This window comes from Coregonus clupeaformis, chromosome 29 (genome assembly GCF_020615455.1).
Source record: "Coregonus clupeaformis isolate EN_2021a chromosome 29, ASM2061545v1, whole genome shotgun sequence".
NCBI classification, from domain to species: domain Eukaryota; kingdom Metazoa; phylum Chordata; class Actinopteri; order Salmoniformes; family Salmonidae; genus Coregonus; species Coregonus clupeaformis.
In genome coordinates, this window is record NC_059220.1 from 6,923,478 (window position 1) to 6,949,027 (window position 25,550).

Sequence of the window (25,550 nt, forward strand, 5' to 3'; positions counted from 1 at the left end):
TAGATATCACCACAGACACTGCAGAGGGCTACAGGCCTTGAGACACGATGAGAGAGGTTGTGGAGGAGCAAGCAATGCCAAGGTTGTGGGTTCAATTCCCGCAGGGATCACATGCATATACTCTAAATGTATGCACTCTCTGTACTGTAAGTCACTTTGGATTAGAATCTGTGGCATATATTATAAACTATGAATTTTATGATTTGTTTATTTTCTTAAATCTGTGGCCACTGGAACCTCTTTCTTCACCCCTCTCCCCCTCCCAGGATCTTCAACGAGAGCTACGTTCCCCATGGGCTGAAGGTTGTGCAGGCGCATGCCGAGCAGGGGCTGAAGGGGTTGATGGGCCTGGAGCGCCGCTGGAGGCAGCACTTCCTGTCCACCATGACACCGCGCTACCTCCCTCCTCTCTGGTCCGTCAGCCACAACCACAGCAAGTTCCTACGCAAATACGGCGAGGACCTGCTCATCCAGCTCAACTGAACTACAGTCTTTCTTAGCCTGAAAGGCCAGTCTGTTTGGCATGACGTGACAGGAAATGGATTGGTACCCAGGCTCTCCCTCTCTCTCTCCGTTTATCCATCCGCTTCTCTGGATCACCATTTAGTTTTTTTTTTAAACAGCAGCAGCGTTATCCACACTGGATCCCAGAGAGCTGACAGACTGACTACAGCGTCTGGCGCTCCTTTTGTGATGAGGCGGTCTGTCACCCTGACCCTGTGGTGCCTCGTTCCTCCTACAAGGTACCAGACAGACAGACTCCGATTGACTCATGGGCTTTGCTTGAACTCAAATAGCCCCCTACAGGCCCTCAATGAACCAGACCCAGAGACAAGCAGAGACATTTGCTGTGTGTGGGAATGGCGCCCTATTCCTTATATAGTGCACTACTTTTGCCCAGGTCCCCTAGTGGTGCGTTATCTAGAGACATTTCAGATGGGGCCTAACTGGAGCCTGGGGAGATGGACCTTTTTGTTCTGACAGAACTGGAGCCTGGGGAGATGGACCTTTTTGTTCTGACAGAACTGGAGCCTAGGGAGATGGACCTTTTTTTTGTTCTGACAGAGGTAACGGAATCCAGGATCAAGAACTCCTGATCCAGTGCTGCAGGATCCATGATCAAATGATATTGCAAATGGACACTTTTTAACCAACACTGTGGTTTGGTTTCCCAGGCAGATTGACTGGTCCTGGTCTAAAGAGCCGTTTCAATGGGAATTCTCCAGACTGAATTCTCCAGAACTAGACTTAACCTGGGGCCAGGAAACCAGCCCTATGTATATCAATATAAAAATGTGAAATGTGGTTTTCACCAAGTTCAGAAAATCATGTATTTTAGGCTACGCTGAAACCTGCTCTTAACTCTCATTAAATATAAATTATAATTTCCCCTGCAGGTTTTCAGCCCTAATGATGATAATAATTCCTATGCGTTTGTGTGCGTGCATAAATCAATGGTTTGCTTTGCAAAGGTAACTTCCATTTTTCGATAACACAATGAGGTCCCCGTTGTTTATCGTCTTCGATAGATCAGACATTGTGATCGGACGACCAGACATCGGATGTGTCACAAATGGCCCCCTTTTCCCTGTACGGTGCACTCCTTTTGAACAGGGCCTATGGGGGTTAGTGAGTAAGGGCGCCGTTCTCAGGTTCAGTAGGACGACGTCGAGCGTAGGATGGTGGTCTTTGGTGATGTGACATCACTTCCTCCTGTACTGTATTTGATGCATCCCAAATGGCACCCTGTTCACTGCGTTGGTCACGGATGTGTTCTCTCTCTCTAATCAGGACACCTCACGTCACATGTTTTAGTGTGACTCTTCCCCTCACTAGAAGAGAAACTAACTTAACCCCCAAAACATCAGGGCGCGTCCTCCTCATTCCTCTGCAACAGTTCCATTCCAACCTCCTTTCCCCCTCCGAGTCATTTCAGATTGAGAGATGTACCAGCTTCTATGTACAGGTAGCCTGAGAGTGACTAGCTTCATTGGTTAGTAAAGAATGATGGCCTTCGTGTGCAGAGCGGTTAACCTGTTTGCAAAGCAGACATTTTCATGTTCTTGAGCATGACAACAATTGCATTTTTGTTTAAATTGAAGAAACCAGCAGCTTTTTCTTTTTTATTTACATTTGTCCAGATGTAACCCCCATAGAAGCTGTTCCGTTTGTCCAGATGTAACCCCCATAGAAGCTGTTCAGTTTGTCCAGATGTAACCCCCATAGAAGCTGTTCCGTTTGTCCAGATGTAACCCCCATAGAAGCTGTTCAGTTTGTCCAGATGTAACCCCCATAGAAGCTGTTCCGTTTGTCCAGATGTAACCCCCATAGAAGCTGTTCCGTTTGTCCAGATGTAACCCCCATAGAAGCTGTTCAGTTTGTCCAGATGTAACCCCCATAGAAGCTGTTCAGTTTGTCCAGATGTAACCCCCATAGAAGCTGTTCAGTTTCCCTAATATTGTAAAATAAAAGCTCAGATTTGTGTACCTGTGAGACTTGTTTTGATTGTTCAGAGTGGATGGATTGTTCAGAGTGGATGGGGATTGGTCAGAGTGGATGGGGATTGTTCAGAGTGGATGGGGATTGTTCAGAGTGGATGGGGATTGTTCAGAGTGGATGGGGATTGTTCAGAGTGGATGGGGATTGTTCAGAGTGGATGGGGATTGTTCAGAGTGGATGGGGATTGTTCAGAGTGGATGGGGATTGGTCAGAGTGGATGGGGATTGTTCAGAGTGGATGGGGATTGTTCAGTTCAGTTAATCTCTGCCTAATCTTCATCTCCTCTCGCTCTGTCTACATGTTTTATTTATATCAAGACGCAGATCGGTTGAATGAGACGGAAAACCGCCGTCGGTTGAACGTGAAGGAAAATTGACCCTTTTCGCCACGAGAAACACAATGAACACTTTGTTTTAATACAAAATCAGTTTAATAGTCTGTAAAAAAATGTTGTACAAAAGCGTTGTCCTTTTACATTTTCGTAAAATGAAGGAATCGCTTCTCATGTCGTTCAGCGCCAAGGAGTCTTTAGTGGGATGTTGTCAGTATTACGTTTTTACAATCCAGTGTTATGGTGTTAAGGCCTCTTGATTTTGCCGTTAGAACAATCTGTTAGTCAAATGGTTTTGTCTTTTTGTTGAATCGGTGTATTACATGTGCTGTCTTTTTAAATTACGCCCTGTTTCCTGTACAGTGCTTTTGACCAGGGTCTTATGGGCCGTCCAATCACACACCCTCTAGTTTCGCAGTTCAGTCAAAACAACAAACCAAAATAGCTCAACAAGTAGAAGGTCCCTCATTCGCCCAAATGTTCTCAAATTCAAACAGGACATTTTTTGTTTGGTTCAGTGCTCCTCAACGAACGTGATAGGGGAATGTCTCGAAGGACACGACCATGACCTTGAGGCAGGTTCAGCAGGATGCAATGTTTTTGTTACGTTCAGCAGTAAAATATGTATACTGAACAAAAATATTAAATGCAACCATTTCAACGGTTTGACTGAGTTAAAGTTCATATATGGAAATCAGTCAATTGAAATAAATTCATTAGGCCCTAATCTATGGAATTCACATGACTGGGCAGGGGGCGTAGCCATGGGTGGGCCTGGGAGGGCGTAGACACACCCACTGGGGAGCCAGGCCCACCCACTGGGGAGCCAGGCTCAGCCAATCAGAATGAGGTTTTTTCTCCCACGAAAGGGCTTTATTTCAGACAGAAATACTCCTCAGATTTAAGAGAAATAAGCTTTTTTTTGTGCATTTATGGAACATTTCCGGGATCATTTATTTCAGCTCATGAAACATGGGACCAACACTTTACATGTTGCGTTTTTATATTTTTGTTCAGTATAGAACAAACGTGCCTCTGACATGTTGAATAAGGAATCACGTCAGCTCTATTGATGGCATTTCTATCGACCAACGCTTGGTTACCGAACAAGCCTCGGATCAATCAATCCCCCTCTGTTGGTATCATTATTGCCTTCCCTAGCAGCACTGTGCTGTGAACTCGTATTACTGCATAACAAAATTCACATTTAGTTCAATACATTGGAACTGCGTGTGTGATTTAAAAACCCTGAACTACCAAAAGGTGACTCTCCCAATTCTCTCAAATGGTTTCCGGAGTGGTGTTCACACACAGAAACGCATTGCTCTACTTTCAACATATCCAGTGCTCTCAGTTTAACGGTCATTTTCAGAGTATCGGTAGACTAAAGGTAATACAAAAGACAAAACGTCTCAATAAAAAAGAAAAGTATTGAAAATGTGTAACACTTCACATTCATTTGCCTTTTTTTTTTTTTTTACACGAATGATAGATTGTCAAGTTTACAAAAGCCAAACAGTGACTGCTTTTAACGTTTTTTTTTCCCTTCACATTTGTGTCTTCCCTTTTTAAGAGGTAATTCTTCAGCCTTGAACATGAAGGATGAACAGAACAACGTAAACAGCCTAATTCAGGATCATATATGAAGCTGATGATTCTCCGAGGGGTTTTTTGTTCCAAGGCTGGGAGAAGATGCAGGTCCAGTCAGGTTCTGGTGCCGGTAGTGTAGTGTGTAAGGAGGCCAGGTATATGTTGCGTCCCCAAATGGCTCCCTATTTAGTGCACTGGTTTTTGACCAGGGAATAAGGGGTGTCATTTAGGGGTGTCATTTGGGACGCACATGGAGACCTGCAAAACCTCTCACTACGCTACAGAACCCCCCCCCCACAGACACACAGAGACCCTCTCTTATTGCTTGCTTGTTAAGAAGTTTGGGATCTGTTCTTGTCTCTTAACCCCCCCAAAAAAAGAAAAGACATTCAAATCACAGTTAGAATCCAGCGTGAATGAAAAACGGACTGAATCTTTCACTCCGTCAGTTATTTTCTCTTTTCGCTGTGACTCCTGTGGACGTATGTATGTATGGGATACATTCAGAGATGCAATGTTGCCATTTGCTGGTGTATTCAGGGGTGTATTCAGGGATGCACACCGCAGCAAAACGTTTTGCAACAGAAAACATTTTGCAACGGGAACAAGAGATTCTATTGGAGAAAGGTCAGGTAGGTCCCTGTTTCGCCCCCGATTTCTTCCGCTTGTTCGTAGTGAATACACCCCAGATGAACATAGTTTATTTGGGGTTCAACAGTCCGACGGAGTCTGTCAGGTTGGGGGAACCGTTATGTTGCATCATCAGGTCATTCACAATGTTCCTAAAAATACTGACTCACTCACCCTCTACCCCCTACACCCTACCCCCTACCCTTACCCCCTACACCCTACCCCCTACCCTTACACCCTACCCACTACCCCTTACCCCTTACCCCCTACCCCCAGGCACAGATTCACATGAAGACCCCTTCTGCTCTTAATCAACCCAATAATCACATTTTACACAGTTGGCACAGATTATTGAAATAAATACACCGTAGGGTTTTCTTAGTACTATAAAGCAAAATAATAATAATTCACATTTGAACAAAACCTTTAAAAAAAAAAAAGTATCAAATGAATAATCTCAGTCTGCTGCGCTCCTGTCTCCGTTTCTCACTGTTCCTTATAAATAAGATGACGGTTCGGTTATACCTGGCGGCGTGCTCTTCTGAATCCTCAAACTACCACTGACACGGTATATCTCCTACTGAATTAGATGTCATCTCACATGTACATCAAATGAAGTATCTAGAAGGCCGTCTAGAAGATAATGCTTGGTCTAAATTTCTCTGCATTTCCTTTTAGTGCCTCGTCATTCCTAGCTTGGTTAAGCCAGACTTGAACGCTTTGAAACAGGCTTGAGTTCTTCCCCCTCCGTCCCTCCAGGTGTCCCTCCAGGTGTCCCTCCTCTCAGGAGTCTCTAGAGGTTTCCCTGTAGGATGCTAGTGATGGCCTGGTCCAGCAGGGAGGCGGGGCCTGCGGCCGGGCACGCCCCCTGGAGCCATGGCTGGGACGCCGCCGTGGGCCCCTGCAGGCGCTGCAGCTCCAGGATGCTGTCGATGGCACTCTGCAGGTGTTCACTGAGGGTGTTGTCCTCTGGCAGGAGGGGTGGGGGGCTGGGACTAGCCTGGGGCCTGTTGCTGGTCTGGGGAAGAGGCTGAAGCCTGTCGCTGGTCTGGGGACGGGGCTGGGGTCTGTAGCTGGTCTGGGGAAGGGTCTGGGGCCTGTCGCTGGTCTGGGGAAGGGGCTCGGCCCTGTTGCTGGTCTGGGGAAGGGGCTCGGCCCTGTTGCTGGTCTGGGGAAGGGGCTCGGCCCTGTTGCTGGTCTGGGGAAGAGGCTGAAGCCTGTCGCTGGTCTGGGGACGGGGCTGGGGTCTGTAGCTGGTCTGGGGAAGGGGCTCGGCCCTGTTGCTGGTCTGGGGAAGAGGCTGGTCTGTCGCTGGTCTGGGCGGCTGGGTTGGGGGGAGGCCCCTGTTGCTGGTCTGGGGAAGAGGCTGAAGCCTGTCGCTGGTCTGGGGAAGGGGCTGGGGCCTGTAGCTGGTTTGGGGACGGGGCCTGTCGCTGGTCTGGGAAAGAGGCTGGGGTCTGTAGCTGGTCTGGGGACGGGGCTGGGGTCTGTAGCTGTGCCTGTCCGCCTGGGAAGGGAGGTCCGGAAGCGTGGGCCTGAAGCGTTTCAGTTTGGGGGCACTCACCTCTCCAGGGTCTTGAGGGGGAAGCTCTAGGCAGGCAGTCTGTGGGTCTAAGCTCGGCATAGTAATGGAGTTTGGGGAACTTACATATTGTGAACCCAGTACTGCTGTCTGAATCTGTGCTACAGATTCCCTGCTGTCACCATGTGGGACGTCCTCTACTGCTTTGGAGGGCAGGGCTCCGTTTGACATCTCCTCACTGATTGGATGGCAGGAGGTCCTATGGGAGGAGCCCTGCAGGTTTTGCTCAGTCAGATCACCACTCCCATTGGTCAGCTGGCCGGTGTAGTACCGCTTGTGACCAGATGGGGCAGTGGATTGCATGGTGTCACAGGCTGAGTTGTGAACCACCGTCCTGGATCCAGCCTTGTGTTTGATGGTGAGCTTGAGGCCTCCGCGGCTGGAGGAGTGGTAGGTCCTGAGTCCCGGGGGTCGGTCGGAGAGTCTGGTCCAAGCTGGGGGGGAGGGGGGGCTGCCGGACTGACCCAGCCCCACACGGGATGAGCTGGAGGACTCCGATGCATGCAGGGCCATCAGGAAGGACTCTGTGGAAGATCCAAGCATAAGGTACAAGGGGAGAGAACTTTACATACCGGTGCATTCCATAACACTGACTGACTATGTTCACAGAAGAGCTCATTTAACTTCAAAGAAAGACCGCACCAACATTAAAAGTATGTTTCTGGTTAAACGTCCACTAAACCACCAAAGTGCTTCACTCTTAGCCCAGTAGATAGGTGACCTGTACCTGTGGAAACACTTCATGATCAAAAGTATGTGGACACCTGCTCGTGGGCATTAATATGGAGTTGGTCCCCCCTTTGCTGCTATAACAGCCTCCATCCACTCTTCTGGGAAGGCTTTCCACTAGATGTTGGAACATTGCTGCAGGGACTTGCTTCCATTCAGCCACAAGAGCATTAGTGAGGTCTGGCACTTATGTTGGGCGATTAGGACCGGCTCACAGTCGGTGTTCCAATTCATCCCAAAGGTGTTCGATGGGGATGAGGTCAGGGCTCTGTGCAGGCCAGTCAAGTTCTTCCACACCGATCTCGACAAACCATTTCTGTATGGACCTCGCTTTGTGCACGGGGGCATTGTCATGCTGAAACAGGAAAGGGCCTTCCCTAAACTGTTGCCACAAAGTTGGAAGCACAGAATCGTCTAGAATGTCATTGTATGCTGTAGCGTTAAGATTTCCCTTCACTGGAACTAAGGGGCCTAGCCCGAACCATGAAAAACAGCCCCAGACCATTATTCCTCCTCCACCAAACTTTACAGTTGGCACTATGCATTGGGGCAGGTAGTGTTCTCCTGGTATCCACCAAACCCCGTTCTGTGAGCTTGTGTGGCCTACCACTTCACGGCTGAGCCGTTGTTGCTCCTAGACGTTTCCACTTCACAATAACAGCACTTACAGTTGACCGGGGCAGCTCTAGCAGGGCAGAAATATGACGAACTGACTTGTTGGAAAGGTGGCATCCTATGACGGTGCCACGTTGAAAGTCACTGAGCTCTTCAGTAAGGGTCATTCTACTGTCAATGTTTGTCTATGGAGATTGCATGGCTGTGTGCTCGATTTTATACACCTGTCAGCAACGCGTGTGGCTCAAATAGCCAAATCCACTAATTTGAAGGGGTGTCCACATACTGCTGTATATATAGTGCATCTTCCCCACGGTACTAACCTGGGTCTCTACGGGCCCTGCGCCGGTCCTCCCCCAGGGAGAACCTCTCTGATTGGAGGAACAGACGATCCAGCATCACCATCTCTGCCGACGGAATCACCTGCTGTTCACATTGATACACGGGGACATTGGTACATACAGTGACCTCAGTAATTATTGGGACAGTGAAGCATTTCTCCTTCTTTTGGCTCTATACTTTAAAAGTTTGGATTTGAAATCAAACTATGAGGTTAAAGTGCAGACTGTCAGATTTAATGTGAGGGTATTTTTATCCATATCAGGTAAACCGTTTAGAAATTATAGCACTTTTTGTACATAGTCCCCCCATTTTAGGGGACCAAAAGTATTGGGCCAAATTCACTTATGTGTAGTAAAGTAGTAAAAAGTGAAGTATTTGATCCCATATTCACAGCACACAATGACTACATCAAGCTTGTGACTCTACACATTTTTGGGGGATGCATTTTCTATTTGTTTAGGTTGTGTTTCAGATTATTTTGATTATTTTGTGCCCAATAGGAATAATGTATTGTGTCATTTTGGAGTCACTTTAATTGTAAATAAGAATAGAATATGTTTCTAAACACTTCTACATTAATCTAGATGCTACCATGATTACGGATACTCCTGAATGAATTGTGAATAATGATGAGTGAGAAAGTTACAGATGCACAAATATCATACCCACCTCACCTGTTATTGTAATGGTGAGAGGTTAGCATGTCTTGGGGATATGATATTTGTGCGTCTGTAACTTTCTCACTCACCATTATTCACGATTCATTCAGGACTATCCGTAATCATGGTAGCGTCCACATTTAATGTAGAAGTGTTTAGAAACATATTATATTCTTATCTACAATAAAAGTGACTCCAAAATGACACAATACATTATTTACCATTACATTTCTATTGGGCACAAAATAATCTGAAACACGACCAAAACACATGTACTTATTAAGCCTGCATCAGCAGCTTTGCATTGTCCGTGTATCAGTAAAAAATTTTACGCTGTGTTTCCGAATAGCATCACCAAGCAGTAGCATATAAAATATAAAATGGAGAAAGAGTGGTACTCCTAAGCCTTAAAGAATTCCAATCCATAAAAGCATAAAATATAAAAAGTAAAACAAATGAGAACTTTAGCAAAGCCATTTTTTGTGATATGATTTAATGGAGAATGTAGAAGGAAAAGACGTGGGATCGTGACGTGTGGGAACAGTGGACTGCGTCATACCAGTGTCTCTCCCAGCAGCAGCTGTCTGTATTTGTTGAGCATGTCCTTGGAGCGTTTCAGTAGGAACCTTGACACGGTGACAAACTGCTCGTCCACTGGAGAGAGACGGGACGCATGTCAATAACCCTACGTACAGAGTACAGATACACAAAGATACTGATAATGGCGTGTGGAACTACATTTCCCATCAAGCCCCTGCCTTTACTACGTTCTTAAGAAAAGAAGAAGAAAAAAAGGGTATATCTAGAACATTATAGGGTTGTTCGGCTGGCCCCATGGGATAACTTTTTGAGGAACCCTTTTGAGTTCCAGTTAAAACCCTTTCGGGTTCCACGCAGAACCCTTCCCTAAGAGTGCACTGACAGGCTCTACAGAGTGAATTAAAACCAGTGTTCTGACCTAAGTTGAAGTCGTCCTGACTAGGCAGGTGTCCGGCACAGGCGTGGTATGGCAACAGGTGTGTCACAGCCTCCCCCAATGAGGAGAAGGGGGAACAGACGTAGGGGATCTGGACCGGCCCCTGGTTCTGACACAGCTTCTGTTGGAGCCTGAGGATGACATCACAGACACTAGTTTTAGGGTTCAACACGTAAAGTCACGATAGGATAGATACCCGCACTCTGGTGAATACTCCTGGTGAATACTCCTGGTGAATACTCCTGACGTTTTCAAAAGGGATAGTTGGCCGTTTATCTACCTCCCCAGAGTCAGATGAACTCATGGATACCATTTGTATGTCTCTGCATCCAGTATGAAGGAAGTTACAGGTAGTTTCACGAGCAAATGCTAACTAGCGTTAGCGCAACGACTGGAAGTCTACAGGAACAGCTAGCATGCTAGGAGTTCATCTGACTCTGGGGAAAGTAGATATCCCGAACGATCTCTTTTTTTAAGGTCGAACTGTTGCACAATAAAACTGCAGGGGCGTTCAACAGTGTGCAGGTCTCTGTCCGTCTTTCACAACTCAGACACCTTTTGGAACTGCACCTCATCATCATACAATACAGACGTCATCAACACCCGACGTGTCCTGCTTCTCACCTGTGCCTGCACGTCGCCTCAGTCAGTCTCTGTTCTACCTCCCTCGCCACAGGACCGGCCACCTGGTATGGATGACATATGACCTTAGGTTTACTGGAGATTGAAGAATCTGAGTAGAATGAAGAGTATAGTTGTTTCAGAATCTGAGTAGAATGAAGAGTATAGTTGTTTCAGAATCTGAGTAGAATGAAGAGTATAGTTGTTTCAGAATCTGAGTAGAATGAAGAGTATAGTTGTTTCAGAATCTGAGTAGAATGAAGAGTATACAGTGAGGGAAAAAAGTATTTGATCCCCTGCTGATTTTGTACGTTTGCCCACTGACAAAGACATGATCAGTCTATAATTTTAATGGTAGGTTTATTTGAACAGTGAGAGACAGAATAACAACAAAGAAATCCAGAAAAACGCATGTCAAAAATGTTATACATTGATTTGCATTTTAATGAGGGAAATAATTATTTGACCCCTCTGCAAAACATGACTTAGTACTTGGTGGCAAAACCCTTGTTGGCAATCACAGAGGTCAGACGTTTCTTGTAGTTGGCCACCAGGTTTACACAAATCTCAGGAGGGATTTTGTCCCACTCCTCTTTGCAGATCTTCTCCAAGTCATTAAGGTTTCGAGGCTGACGTTTGGCAACTCAAACCTTCAGCTCCCTCCACAGATATTCTATGCGATTAAGGTCTGGAGACTGGCTAGGCCACTCCAGGACCTTAATGTGCTTCTTCTTGAGCCACTCCTTTGTTGCCTTGGCCATGTGCTTTGGGTCATTGTCATGCTGGAACACCCATCCACGACCCATTTCAATGCCCTGGCTGAGGGAAGGAGGTTCTCACCCAAGATTTGACGGTACATGGCCCCATCCATCGTCCCTTTGATGCGGTGAAGTTGTCCTGTCCCCTTAGCAGAAAAACACCCCCAAAGCATAATGTTTCCACCTCCATGTTTGACGGTGGGGATGGTGTTCTAGGGGTCATAGGCAGCATTCCTCCTCCTCCAAACATGGCGAGTTGAGTTGATGCCAAAGAGCTCGATTTTGGTCTCATCTGACCACAACACTTTCAACCAGTTCTCCACTGAATCATTCAGATGTTCATTGGCAAACTTCAGACGGGCCTGTATATGTGCTTTCTTGACCTTGCAGGCGCTGCAGGATTTCAGTCCTTCACGGCGTAGTGCGTTACCAATTGTTTTCTTGGTGACTATGGTCCCAGCTGCCTTGAGATCATTGACAAGATCCTCCCTTGTAGTTCTGGGCTGATTCCTCACCGTTCTCATGATCATTGCAACTCCACGAGGTGAGATCTTGCATGGAGCCCCAGGCCGAGGGAGATTGACAGTTCTTTTGTGTTTCTTCCATTTGCGAATAATCGCACCAACTGTTGTCACCTTCTCACCAAGCTGCTTGGCGATGGTCTTGTAGCCCATTCCAGCCTTGTGTAGGTCTACAATATTGTCCCTGACATCCTTGGAGAGCTCTTTGGTCTTGGCCATGGTGGAGAGTTTGGAATCTGATTGATTGATTGCTTCTGTGGACAGGTGTCTTTTATACAGGTAACAAGCTGAGATTAGGAGCACTCCCTTTAAGTGTGTGCTCCTAATCTCAGCTCGTTACCTGTATAAAAGACACCTGGGAGCCAGAAATCTTTCTGATTGAGAGGGGGTCAAATACTTATTTCCCTCATGAAAATGCAAATCAATTTATAAGATTTTTGACATGCGTTTTTCTGGATTTTTTGTTGTTGTTATTCTGTCTCTCACTGTACAAATAAACCTACCATTAAAATTATAGACTGATCATTTTTTTGTCAGTGGGCAAACGTACAAAATCAGCAGGGGATCAAATACTTTTTTCCCTCACTGTAGTTGTTTCAGAATCTGAGTAGAATGAAGAGTATAGTTGTTTCAGAATCTGAGTAGAATGAAGAGTATAGTTGTTTCAGAATCTGAGTAGAATGAAGAGTATAGTTGTTTCAGAATCTGAGTAGAATGAAGAGTATAGTTGTTTCAGAATCTGAGTAGAATGAAGAGTATAGTTGTTTCAGAATCTGAGTAGAATGAAGAGTATAGTTGTTTCAGAATCTGAGTAGAATGAAGAGTATAGTTGTTTCAGACAAATATGCTGGATGAAGGGCCTAGAATCTGAAATGGCACCGTATTCCCTATTTAGTGCACTTCTTTTGAACAGAGCCTATAGGGCCCATCACGCTCTGGTCAAAAGTAGTGCACTATATAGGGGATAGGGTGCCATTTCAGATGCAAACTTGCTGTTTCTCACCTTTGTCTTTGACTGTTGGGCTGTCTGAACTGCTCTGAGCCACTGGTTCTGCTCTCTGTTGGCTTGGGGCCCCTGGACTGTGTTGGGCCCCTGGACTGTGTTGGGCCCCTGGACTGGTGGCCCCTGGTGGCCCTGGGGTCTGGGAGAAGGTGGATGGACATCAAGAGTAAAGGCTTTGCCCTTCACATCCATGGCCAAGGCAGCTGGCGGTTCTGAGCATTATAATACAGAAGATGATGATGGTGGTGATGGTGATGATGGTGGTGATGGTGATGATGGTGATGGTGATGATGGTATTGGTGATGATGGTGATGGTGATGGTGGTGATGGTGGTGGTGATGGTGATGATGGTGGTGATGATAGTGATGGTGATGGTGATGATGGTATTGGTGATGGTGGTGATGGTGATGATGGTGATGATAGTGATGGTGATGGTGATGATGGTGATGGTGATGGTATTTGTGGTGATGGTGATGATGGTGATGATCGTGATGGTGATGATAGTGGTAAAGGTGGTGATGGTGTTGGTGATGATGTGGGAGGGAGACAGAGTGAAAGGAATGGGTTAGGAAGACTGTGAAAGGGAGTAGCATTTTTAGAATTGTTGCATGATGATTTTGTATTAATACTCTTTGTGTGAGTCCCAAATGGCACCCTATTCCCTATATAGTGCACTATAGGGCCCATCGAGCACTGGTCAAAAGTAGTGCACTATATAGGGAATAGGGTGCCATTTGGGATGCGACGTCTGTCTCTGTGTGGTCAGACTCACTGCTTTGCTTTGTGTGCTGTTGCACAGCATGGTGCTGGTTAGCCTGGTCAACCTCTCCACTGGAGCTGGGAGTTACTAGGAGGGTGTCACACTGCTGCTGAGGCACACAGACAGGTAGAGGCGAGGGGCTGGGGTTGCTGAACACTGCCGTCTGGAGCTGGGGGTAGGGGCCGACAGCCAGGGGGGAGCGGCTGACAGGCAGAGGGGAGGGGCTTCTAAACATTGCAGACTGGAGCTGGTGGGAGGCGCTGACAGGCAGAGGGGAGGGGCTTCTGAAAACTGCAGTCTGGGTTTGAGGGACGGCACTTCCAGCAGACCCAGAGCCAGACCCAGCCAGTCCCAGGGAGGTGGCCCCACTTGGTGGGGAGGAGAAACTGTCTCGTGGGGGTGTGGTCCCTAAGCCCTGCCCAGCCGGGGGTGTGCTCACCAAGCCCTGCCCATTTGGGGGTGTGGTCCCTAAACCCTGCCTAGCTGGGGGTGTGGTCCCTAAGCCCTGCCCATTCGGGGGTGTGGTCCCTAAGCCCTTCCTAGCTGGGGGTGTGGTCCCTAAGCCCTGCCCATTCGGGGGTGTGGTCCCTAAGCCCTGCCCATTCGGGGGGGTGGTCCCTAAGCCCTGCCCAGCCGGGGGTGTGGTCCCTAAGCCCTGCCCAGCTGGGGGTGTGGTCCCTAAACCCTGCTCAGGTGGAGATTGGCATAGCAGGGTAGGAGATTGGCATAGCAGGGTAGGAGAGTGGCCTGGCAGGGTGGTCTCCTCTGTCTCTGGGTCTAGTGGAACTGTATAGGCCACCAACACACAGGGGCTGAGGGGCATCACGGACTGGGCTCCTGCCTGTCCTAGAACTGCTGGCTGGATGGGTGGAGGGGCCTCCTCCATCTCACTGGCAACAGCGGAGACAGTCCCAGCCAGGACCTCAGGTGGTGGGGAGGGATGGGGAGGGATGGGTGGAGGGGCCTCCTCCATCTCACTGGCAACAGCGGAGACAGTGTTGTCCTCCACCAACACCACCACAGTCCCAGCAAGGTCCTCAGGTGGTGGGGAGGGATGGGGAGGGGCTTGCTATGGTAGAAATTGTGGTGAGATGAAAGAAAACAATAAGGTTATGTTATGTAAAGACAATATCTTCAACGTTTAATCAATAAACCTTTAAAGCGACAATCAGCAGTTCAAACCCCGCCCCTGTTTCGGTAAAAAACTGAGGGATGGGGCTGGAGAAATGTAAACACTCTGAAATTCATAGACAAACCTGTGGATGCAAGGACTGACCATCCATGATATCAAGATGATAGTTTGAACCACGTTGAGGCTATGCAGTGTTTGTTTACATTTACATTATTTACAAACAGAGTAAAACAAGCTTATATTTGGGTTACGACAGTTGAACTAAGCTCATGAGGCATTTATACGTTAGATTCTTCAAGAATCAATGGGTACATATCGTTAATTTATATGGCCAAAAATGGATGTACCAACTGCAGACTGCCCCTTTAAGTCAATAAACAGAAAAGATAGAGAGCATATAGGCTGGTTGACCTGTTGTAGATGATGGATGAAGGCCTGGGTCTGGATGTGAGTGATGGGGCTGTGAACCTCCTCCTCCACCCCTGGTTTTGTCCCTGTCTCCGTCTGGGGCAGTCGGTGTTTGTGTGACGTCCCAACTGGGTCCAGCAGGTGTTTGGGTAACGACCCAACTGGGTACAGCAGGTGTTTGGGTAACGACCCAACTGGGTCCAGCAGGGGTTTGGGTAACGACCCAACTGGGTCCAGCAGGTGTTTGGGTAACGACCCAACTGGGTCCAGCAGGTGTTTGGGTAACGACCCAACTGGGTCCAGCAGGTGTTTGGGTAACGACCCAACTGGGTCCAGCAGGTGTTTGGGTAGCATACCAGGTGGGTCCAGGGCCTGTGGGGCCTCCAGCGGGGTCTGTAGGAGGGCCACTACAGGGGGAGAAGGGGACTGGAGACTGGCGGTGGAGGGTTGGAGAGAGGCATGCTGCTGGAGAAGGTGCCTTGTCGACTGAGGAGGGGAACAACAAACTGAATAGAGACTGTTCTGCTGTACATTTGTTTTGCTAGTTTACTAGACCGACCTAGCATTTGACTTAGGAGGTTAAATCAATCAACCAATCAATTAACGAATAAATTAACTAAATTAACCGAGCACCAATCAATTACCCAATCAAGTACTCAATCAATCTACCAGCCAACCAACCAATCAATCAATCAATCAATCAATCCGTGTTGACTTCTCACCTGAGGCAGGTGTGGGGACGTCGCTTCCTCCCTCCTCTCCTTATGGCCAGCTCTGTCAGGCAGCAACACTACAGACGCCTGCTGAACACTGATCTGTCCCTCTGTAGTGCCCCCTAGGGGTCTGGAAGTCTGGGGGGTGAAGGGCAGGCCCTGTACTACAGCAGGAGGGGTGCTGTTGAGGATGGAAATGGAGGTCATGTGACTGTCTGGGTGGGTTGAGGTGAGCTGCATCCCAGAGCTGTTGAGGGAGACAGAGTGAAAGGAGTGGGTGAGGGAGACTGAAAGGGTAGTAGTAGTGTTGTTATATTTGTTGTATGATAATTTCGTATAAATTCTCTGGTTGCGTCCCAAATGGCACCCTATATAGTGCACTACTTTAGACCAGAGAATGGCCCCCTATTCCCTATATAGTGCACTACTTTAGACCAGAGAATGGAACCCTATTCCCTATATAGTGCACTACTTTAGACCAGAGAATGGCCCCCTATTCCCTATATAGTGCACTACTTTAGACCAGAGAATGGCACCCTATTCCCTATATAGTGCACTACTTTAGACCAGAGAATGGCACCCTATTCCCTATATAGTGCACTACTTTAGACCAGAGAATGGCACCCTATTCCCTATATAGTGCACCACTTTAGACCAGAGAATGGCCCCCTATTCCCTATATAGTGCACTACTTTAGACCAGAGAATGGCACCCTATTCCTATAGTGCACTACTTTAGACCAGAGAATGGCCCCCTATTCCCTATATAGTGCACTACTTTAGACCAGAGAATGGAACCCTATTCCCTATATAGTGCACTACTTTAGACCAGAGAATGGCACCCTATTCCCTATATAGTGCACTACTTTAGACCAGAGAATGGCACCCTATTCCCTATATAGTGCACTACTTTAGACCAGAGAATGGAACCCTATTCCCTATATAGTGCACTACTTTAGACCAGAGAATGGCACCCTATTCCCTATATAGTGCACTACTTTAGACCAGAGAATGGCACCATATTCCTTATATAGTGCACTACTTTAGACCAGGGCTCATAGGGTTCATTTGAATGTCTACACACCCCTTGCACAGTTGTCACATTTTGCTGCCTTAGAATGTAATCTAAAAGGGGATTCAATAGAATCGTTTTCCTACTGATCTACACAACCGGCTCCACATTTTTCAAAGTAAAAGAAAAAGTATAGAACATTTTGTAAATGAATTTTTAAAAAATGAAGACGGGGGAGGTTTTGTAGGATCTTCAGAGGCTCAAATGGAGCCACCCGCAGTGCCTCCATAACTAGCGCCAAGTCCCAAAGTGGGCGCAATAGGTTTAGAGACAGGTCTGAGACCTTTCAGCAACCAGGGGGTGGGGTCCCGGAGGCTCAATCAGTTCCCACATGACACGCTGATAGCGGCCATGTACGCGTTTAACGTAGAGAATGCCCACCCCCTGCTCCAAAAGCTCCTGTAGGACCATAAGGATGTCCCTCACAGAGCACTGAAAAGGAACAAGACCTTTATCTTGGCACCAGAGCTCAAACACTTGCCACATACGCATACAGCCCTCTCGTGGAGGCCGCCCTTGCAGACTGAACGGTGGCAATAACATTCGGAAGGTAAACCTCTAGCTATCAGATTGGCCCTCTCAGGGGCCAGGCCCATGTGAAGCAAATCTCCAGTCTCGCTTGCCAAGCCTTCCTGTGCACCTGGGACAACAGGTCCCTGCGCAACGGGAGTTTCCACGGGTCCCCGTCTAGAAGGCGAACGATCTCCGCGAACCAAGGCTGCCTGGGCCAACGGGGAGCCACAAGAATCAATGGTAAGCCCTCCCGGCGTACTCTCTCCAATGTGGGCTGAATCTGAACCATTGGCGGAAACACGTAAAAGAGGGTCCAAGGCCACTGTTGGTGTAGCCTCCACTCCTGAGAGAGAGGGTCCCACCTGGATAAAAGATCTGCATCCAAATTGAGACAACCGCGGACATGCGTCGCCCAAAGAGAGAGCATGTGCGCACTGCTCCCCAGCAATAGGGAGCGAGCCAAGGTTAGGAGGGAGAGAGACAGAGTCTCTCCCCATCACTGACATATTGTCGGTTCTGACCAGCACAAGCCGGCCCAACAAAAGCAGGGGGAAGCGCCTGAGCGCCAGATACACAGTAAGGAGCTCCGGGTAATTGGTGTGCAGTGCGCGCCGCACCAGTGTCCATACCACCCTGAATCGAGTTGCCTTCGTACAGCGCACCCCACCCTCGGGGGGACGCGTCTGTCGTGATCACACTGTGGGATACACTCAGCACATGGGTGCCCCCTGACAATAGCAGAGGGTCCCACCACTGGGCCAGGGCCCGTAGGCCTGACAGGGACGCCCGAAGCGACCGGCTTAGGCTGCGAGATGCATCTAGGTGAGTGGCTAGCACTCAGCGCAGGAACAATAGCCCCAGGGGAACGACTTCCATCACAGAAAGCGTCATCCCCAGTAGGCGTAGGCACTGGCAAAAAATGCACTGTGTGCCCCAGATGAAATTTGGCTAAGCAAAGCGATACGCGAGTGAGTCTTGCTCGAGACCCCAAAAACGGAATGCGCTGAGCTCTTTTTCTGGTTTCTTATGAAGCCTAGAGACTGAATATGGGTCAGTACAGGACTTCGGCAACCAGAAACGTGTCCCTATTGACCGAGCCACTTGGGAGCACTGTTGCCACAGTAAAAGCTTCGGGAGGAGGCCCCAGAGAACACGCCCCGTCTCCCGACCTCCAGCTAGGGTCGCGATGTCTGATCCTTCCCCCGCACTACGGAAGAATCAGCTTTCACCCCTCTCCCTTTTCGACCCAGCACGTCATTTGTGCCAACACGTCCGCCCCTGCCCAGAAGCACCAAGCCGGTCAAAAACCGACCTTGAAGCTACCTCCTGACCCGGGGCAACCCGCCTCTGGTCTGGACCCTTTACTTCTTGCCGAGCCGCTCCCTGGGAAGGATTTTGGTGGGAAAGGGAACTGCGTCCTGTTTTTGTTTCTCCTCGAAACGGGCCTGTAAGGACTCCATAGCTGAGCCAAACAACCTTGTTGGCGAAACTGGCTTATCCAAACACATCCGCCTGTCCCTCTCAGGAACCACACCCTCAGCCTGGTACACTTTGTCCAGCTGATCCGCCGAGAACCAGGACTGTTTATTCAAAAGCACTGTGCTAGGATTAGCCCCCTTGTTAGCCTCTTGAGCTAAGTAACTCGCCAGCTTTTTATCTATCAGTGGTGTGCAAATGAGCTCTGCCTCCTCCATACCCTCTACATTCATGAACTCACCATAACCTGGCAGCACCAACCTGGCTGAATGAGGGGAATCCCAGGTCGCCTTTAGCTCATCTGCAAAATCTTTAAACAAGGATAAGCGATGCTTCACCGCCGCAGGGACAGGAGGTAAATACCTGGCCCCAAATCTGGAGGAACTCCGCTGCAGAGAAGAAGACGGCCAATCCACCCACAGGTGATCTGTCGCACAACGACACAGCTCCATCAAAGGCATATTAACAACCAATGGTTCACTTTCCCCGCTAAATCCAAAGCCGGAGCTTTAGGCTACCCCGGACTGATGCCGGAGCTTTAGGCTACCCCGGACTGATGCCGGAGCTTTAGGCTACCCCGGACTGATGCCGGAGCTTTAGGCTACCCCGGACTGATGCCGGAGCTTTAGGCTACCCCGGACTGATGCCGGAGCTTTAGGCTACCCGGACTGATGCCGGAGCTTTAGGCTTCCCGGACTGATGCCGGAGCTTTAGGCTACCCCGGACTGATGCCGGAGCTTTAGGCTTCCCCGGACTGATGCCGGAGCTTTAGGCTTCCCCGGACTGATGCCGGAGCTTTAGGCTACCCCGGACTGATGCCGGAGCTTTAGGCTACCCCGGACTGATGCCGGAGCTTTAGGCTACCCCGGACTGATGCCGGAGCTTTAGGCTACCCCGGACTGATGCCGGAGCTTTAGGCTACCCCGGACTGATGCCGGAGCTTTAGGCTTCCCCGGACTGATGCCGAGCTTTAGGCTGCCCCGGACTGATGCCGGAGCTTTAGGCTACCCCGGACTGATGCCGGAGCTTTAGGCTTCCCCGGACTGATGCCGGAGCTTTAGGCTACCCCGGACTGATGCCGGAGCTTTAGGCTACCCCGGACTGATGCCGGAGCTTTAGGCTACCCCGGACTGATGCCGGAGCTTTAGGCTACCCCGGACTGATGCCGGAGCTTTAGGCTTCCCCGGACTGATGCCGGAGCTTTAGGCTACCCCGGACTGATGCCGGAGCTTTAGGCTTCCCCGGACTGATGCCGGAGCTTTAGGCTACCCCGGACTGATGTCAGCCGATTCACACTCTGAAAACCCTCCAGAGCCAACCAGGGATAGTATATCATCCCCGGAATCCAGACTCTGAACACTGCCAGAGAAACCGGAATGAGCCTCACTCGGCTGGGATGACACCCCTATCAACTCCGACCAGCGCTGCTGCTCTCTCCCGGCCTCAGACAAACCCATTCCCGAGGTCGCTTCACCGGAAGACCCTTCGCCAGCAGCCCCAATCTTTCTCACAAAGTCAGCCCGACGCCCGACGGAAGTTGAACCCAGATGGAACTGGTCCAAAGCCTTGTGTTTCCACACCAGGCAAACATGACAGCAATCGTGAGTATCTTTAATCTTCATTGTGAAACCACACGCCCTAGGGCACGGTCGGAGGTTCAAACTCAGCTGGTTAGCCTTTTCTAACTTACTCTTACCACTGGCCATCTTCCTCAAGCAAGAAAGCACTGGCTACACAAGCAGAGCAGAAAGTAGTGGGTTTTTAGCAAACACAAAAACCGATTCCAAGATCCAAAACCCACAACATCTAGGGGGGCGAGTACTCTCTCCCCACTAACAGACACCTAAGTCGGAGCCGAATCTCGTAGTCTTCGTGTGTGCTTGGAAAGTTTATAAATTGTGTGACACGTTCTTCCTTCATGCGAGCTGAAGAGCGAAACATTTAGGAAATTAATGCGAGCCCCGTTATTATAGCCAGAAAGGCGGGGCTTCCGAGGGCGGGCTCAGCATCCATTGCCCCTTTCGGCGTGATTTCAGTTTTTCTTCAGGTGAATATGTTATACCAGGTTACCAACTGAAAGGGAACCTGTATCACTAGACACCACCTATCACTAGACACCACCTATCACTAGACACTACCTATCACTAGACACCACCTATCACTAGACACCACCTATCACTAGACACCAGCTATCACTAGACACCACCTATCACTAGACACCACCTATCACTTGACACCACCTATCACTAGACAGCACCTATCACTAGACACCACCTATCACTTGACACCACCTATCACTTGACACCACCTATCACTAGACACCACCTATCACTAGACACCACCTATCACTAGACACCACCTATCACTAGACACCACCTATCACTAGACACCAGCTATCACTAGACACCAGCTATCACTAGACACCACCTGTCACTAGACACCACCTATCACTAGACACCACCTGTCACTAGACACCACCTATCACTAGACACCACCTATCACTAGACACCAGCTATCACTAGACACCACCTATCACTAGACACCACCTATCACTAGACACCACCTATCACTTGACACCACCTATCACTAGACACCACCTATCACTAGACACCACCTATCACTTGACACCACCTATCACTAGACACCACCTGTCACTAGACACCACCTATCACTAGACACCAGCTATCACTAGACACCAGCTATCACTAGACACCAGCTATCACTAGACACCACCTGTCACTAGACACCACCTATCACTAGACACCACCTATCACTAGACACCACCTATCACTAGACACCAGCTATCACTAGACACCACCTATCACTAGACACCACCTGTCACTAGACACTTCATAGTGAGCTACAGTCAGGAATCAGCAATGAATCCGAGTAATTAACCATCTATGGGGGAGGGGAGCCCCCTTGTGGACAGAGAGTGAATCAGCCAATTTAAGAGATTGATATACCCCTTGAACACCATGGAACGCAGGGTACCAGAGGGGCATTAAACATGGACAAGCTTCCAACACGTGTTGTGCTTCCGTGAGACTGTATAGCCTGCATGAAGCCCAACCCCGTATGGGCACAGAGGGCGCACTGGTCGCTCAGACCCGTGCTAAGGCCCCTCGCTCCGGGGTTACCCGTGCCAGCTGCTTCCTCATCGGAGGAGCACGCCGGCCCCGCTCTCTCTACTCGCCTCCAACTCCAGGAATTGAAAATAGGAATGGGGTTGCCATAACGACGGGGGAAGGCTAGTAAGCTTCATTCACTGGAAGTGACGTTAGCCAGGAGGCTCTTTAGCATCAGCTGGGCTAGCTATCCTCTTTGACCGCAGCACGGTCCGTTTAGAATAGCCAAGCCACTTAACGCTACGTGTACTAAACAAGAATTCTACCCAAGGAACTCCACCGTGGGGAGGCAGGAATAGCTAGCGGACTAAGGGAACAGTGCCAGCCGTCCGCTAGTTCTGAACACGAACTGATTAGTCTAAGCCAATTGTGCGCCGCCCCATGGGTCTCCCGGTCGCGGCCCGGCTACGACAGATGTGTGTAGAATGTGCATGTAACAACAAAAGAAAAAGCTGTAAAAACAAAGTTTATTTTGGTCCTCCGAAGAGGTGGATGGGGTCCATTTATTTTATTAAAATAAAAATGTGATTAGGAATCTTATGACAGCCATACAAACTTCAATGTTTAGGGGGTGAGCACGCTCTACCACTAATGGACAGTTTAGTTGGCGGAACGTAACACAGTCTCCTGTTCTAATTGTTTATTTCAGTAGCGTGAATCGTTCCTGTTCACGCCGAGGTGAAGAGTAGAATAATTGAAGGAATGAATCCGAGCCTCACGCTTATCACCTGTGGAAGGTGGGGGTTCCAGCGAGGTGCAGATTTAATTTGCCTTGTCAGGCGTGATTGTAGATCCTTCAACCGAAGTCGCGAGAGTGCTATCCCCATAGTATGTTGTACCGAAATTGACTGACTGAAAGGGAACTTGAGGTTTTTAATTTAAGCCATAAAGTTAATTACTTTGCCATGTTGTTTTGCAGTATTACTTAAGGGCCTTGTTGCAAACATAGTGGATGATTTGAAATATATTTTTTTAACACTGTCTTCCTTCTTTTCACTTCGTCGTACAGGACAGTAATGTGGAGTGAATGCAATGTTGTGAAACCCTCTATATTGTCAAGTATTGTGGTGGCAGCATCATGTTTTGGGTATGCTTGTCACCAGCAGGGACTGGGGAATTTGTCAGGATCAAAATAAATATGAAAGGAACAACGCTCAGGTAAAACGTTAGAGGAAAACCTGCCTCAGTCTTCTGAATACCTAACCCTGGGATAGAGTTTTACTTTTCAGCAGGACAATTACACAAATGTTCATGCTTAAGACACACCAGAATGGCTTTCCAAGAGGTGTTGAGTGGTACACAGTCCTGACTTAAATCAGCTTGAAAAACAGAGACAAGGTTTGAATATTGCTGTCCATCAATGATTCCCAACCAGATTTACTGTGCTTGAGTAATTTTGGCAAAAAAACTATGGATATTTGTTGCCCTAAGCGTTGTGCAGAGTTAGTGGAATCGTATTCAAAATGATTCCCAGCTGTAATGGCTGCCAAAGATGCTTCCACCAAGTATTAACTCTGGGGTGTGAAGACATACGCAATCAAGATATCTTTGTTTTTTATTTTGTGTTAATTAATTTAGATACTTTTTATTTTACTTTGAAAAATGTGGAGCCGGTTGTGTGTAGATCAGTAGGAAAAAATTATATTGAATCCCTTTTTAGATTATATTTTAAGGCAGCAAAATGTGACAACTGTGCAAGGGGTGTGTAGACTTTCACTAGGCACTGTATGGAATAGGGCGCTATTTGGGATGCAGACTCTATCTCTGTGTGGTCACACTCACTGCATCAGGGTGATGTGGTTCCCCAGAGCAGGGCTGTGGAGCAGGGTGGCATGCTGCCCTGGACCCCCCTGCCCCTGGGGCCCCTGGGGGCTGTAGGCCCCCGCCAACTGGGCCGGCATCTGGAAGAGAGCAGGGGACCCCGACTGCAGCTGCAGGGGGCCAGAGAGCAGGGTCCCCTGGCGGAGGGAGAGCTGGCCTGTTGGGGTGGTGCTGAAGACTGTGTGGGGGCTGAAGTTGAGCTGTCTGTGGTGGGGCACGGCCGTCAGGATCTGGGACCCGTCTACCAGGTGGTGGCCGATGGAGGGTGTCATACCCTGGACAGACTGGACTGTTGCTCCCTGGTGGCCGGAGGTGAACAGGGGCCGCGCTGCACCGCCAGGCTGGGACAGGGTGACAGGGGATTGGCCGGGCAGCTGGGACAGGGTGACAGGGGATTGGCCGGGCAGGAGGAACTGATTCTGGCCATGGAAGAGACCCTGAGGCTGGATCAGGAAGGAGCCTCCTCCCTGGTTGACCAGCTGCAGGCTGAGGGGCTGGGGCTTGGTAAGGTGGGGGGCAGTGAGGTGGGGGGGCAGTGAGGTGGCGGGAGGTGAGGTGTTGGGCAGGCTGCGGCTGGGGAGGAGGCTTGGAGCCTGGAGGAGGAGGGGACAAGAGGATATTTGACGAGGGCGTCCCAGGGAGGAAGGTGAGACCTGGAGAGGGTTTCTGACTAGGACCACCAGGGCCAGGAGGCTTGGGGCTGATCTGAACCAGTCGGGGTTGGATGTTGATAGGCAGCTTGGGCTGGATGGGCAGGGGCCCTCTCTGGAGAAAGATACCGGGAGCTGCAGCCGCTCTGAGGGTTGAGGCCAGTAGGGGGGGCCCTTTCAGCCCTGTCAGGCTAGGAACTGCCTTATGGATGAGGGAAAAGGAGGTGTTGGAGGCCTGGGCAGGGGTCAGGGAGAAGGAGGTCTCTGGGGGAGGTGCGGGGAAGATGTTCCCAGGGAGGAGGCCCATCATCTGGGGAGCGGCAGGCTTCAGAGAGGGGCAGCCTGGTCCCACGGCCAGCAGGGAGGGCTGGGGAGGCTCCACCGCAGCCTGGGTGTCCCTGTGCATGGGAGGCAGGGTGGGGGGGCCAGGGTAGGGGTGGGGGGGGCCAGGGTAGGGGTGGGGGAAGGCTTTGGAGAGGAACGGCACGGCAGCGGGAGGAGGGAGGAGTGGGGGGCCAGGTGTGTAGAGAGACAGGGTGTGGCCCTCCCCAGGCCCTGGTTGGACGAGCCCCGCCTCCAGAGCCATGGTGTGCTCTGTGATGTCAGCCTCCTGAAGACTCTGCTGGAGGATGTCACAGGGCGGTACTTCCTCCTGCTCTTCCTCTCTCTCCCCTCTTCTCTCCCCCCCTCCCTCGGGGGACCCCCCCAGCAGAGCCTCTTCCAGGAAGGACAGGTCAACGCATTCTGCAGGGGGGGTGTCCTGCGAGGTGGTGATGTCATCTGCCAACAGAGACATTGGGCTCTGAGGGAGGGAGGGAGGGAGGAAAAAAGAGTAGGAGAACATCAGAATTATCCTAGAGTTACAGTGTGAGAGATAAATAATGGTCAACGGCTAGTCCTTGATTTGAAAAAAGGGTTCCAAAAGGGTTCTTCGGCTGTCCCCATAGGAGAACCCTTTTGGGTTCCATGTAGAACACTCTGTGGAAAGGGTTCTACATGCAACATTTACAGTTAACATTTTA

The 25,550-nt window shown here is 49.4% G+C and overlaps 2 protein-coding genes across 2 annotated transcripts in view; one reads left to right on the top strand and one right to left on the bottom strand.

Annotated features, from left to right (window-relative positions):
- Positions 1-2,486, top strand: part of LOC121544531 (exonuclease 3'-5' domain-containing protein 2) — a 39,134-nt gene extending 36,648 nt beyond the window's left edge. The window contains exon 11 of the mRNA XM_041854470.2: positions 267-2,486. Coding sequence (XP_041710404.1) covers positions 267-483 — 217 coding nt within the window. The 3' untranslated portion in view covers positions 484-2,486. The remainder of the gene's footprint in view (positions 1-266) is intronic.
- A 3,357-nt stretch (positions 2,487-5,843) lies between these two features.
- Positions 5,844-25,550, bottom strand: part of si:ch211-168d23.3 (BRD4-interacting chromatin-remodeling complex-associated protein) — a 29,135-nt gene continuing 9,428 nt past the window's right edge. Inside the window, exons 6-16 of the mRNA XM_045209039.1 lie at positions 24,590-25,330; positions 23,840-24,471; positions 15,879-16,116; positions 15,160-15,642; positions 13,629-14,685; positions 12,857-13,068; positions 10,578-10,639; positions 9,936-10,084; positions 9,537-9,631; positions 8,300-8,402; positions 5,844-7,156 (exon numbers count right to left, since the gene is read on the bottom strand). Coding sequence (XP_045064974.1) covers positions 5,844-7,156; positions 8,300-8,402; positions 9,537-9,631; positions 9,936-10,084; positions 10,578-10,639; positions 12,857-13,068; positions 13,629-14,685; positions 15,160-15,642; positions 15,879-16,116; positions 23,840-24,471; positions 24,590-25,330 — 5,085 coding nt within the window. The remainder of the gene's footprint in view (positions 7,157-8,299; positions 8,403-9,536; positions 9,632-9,935; positions 10,085-10,577; positions 10,640-12,856; positions 13,069-13,628; positions 14,686-15,159; positions 15,643-15,878; positions 16,117-23,839; positions 24,472-24,589; positions 25,331-25,550) is intronic.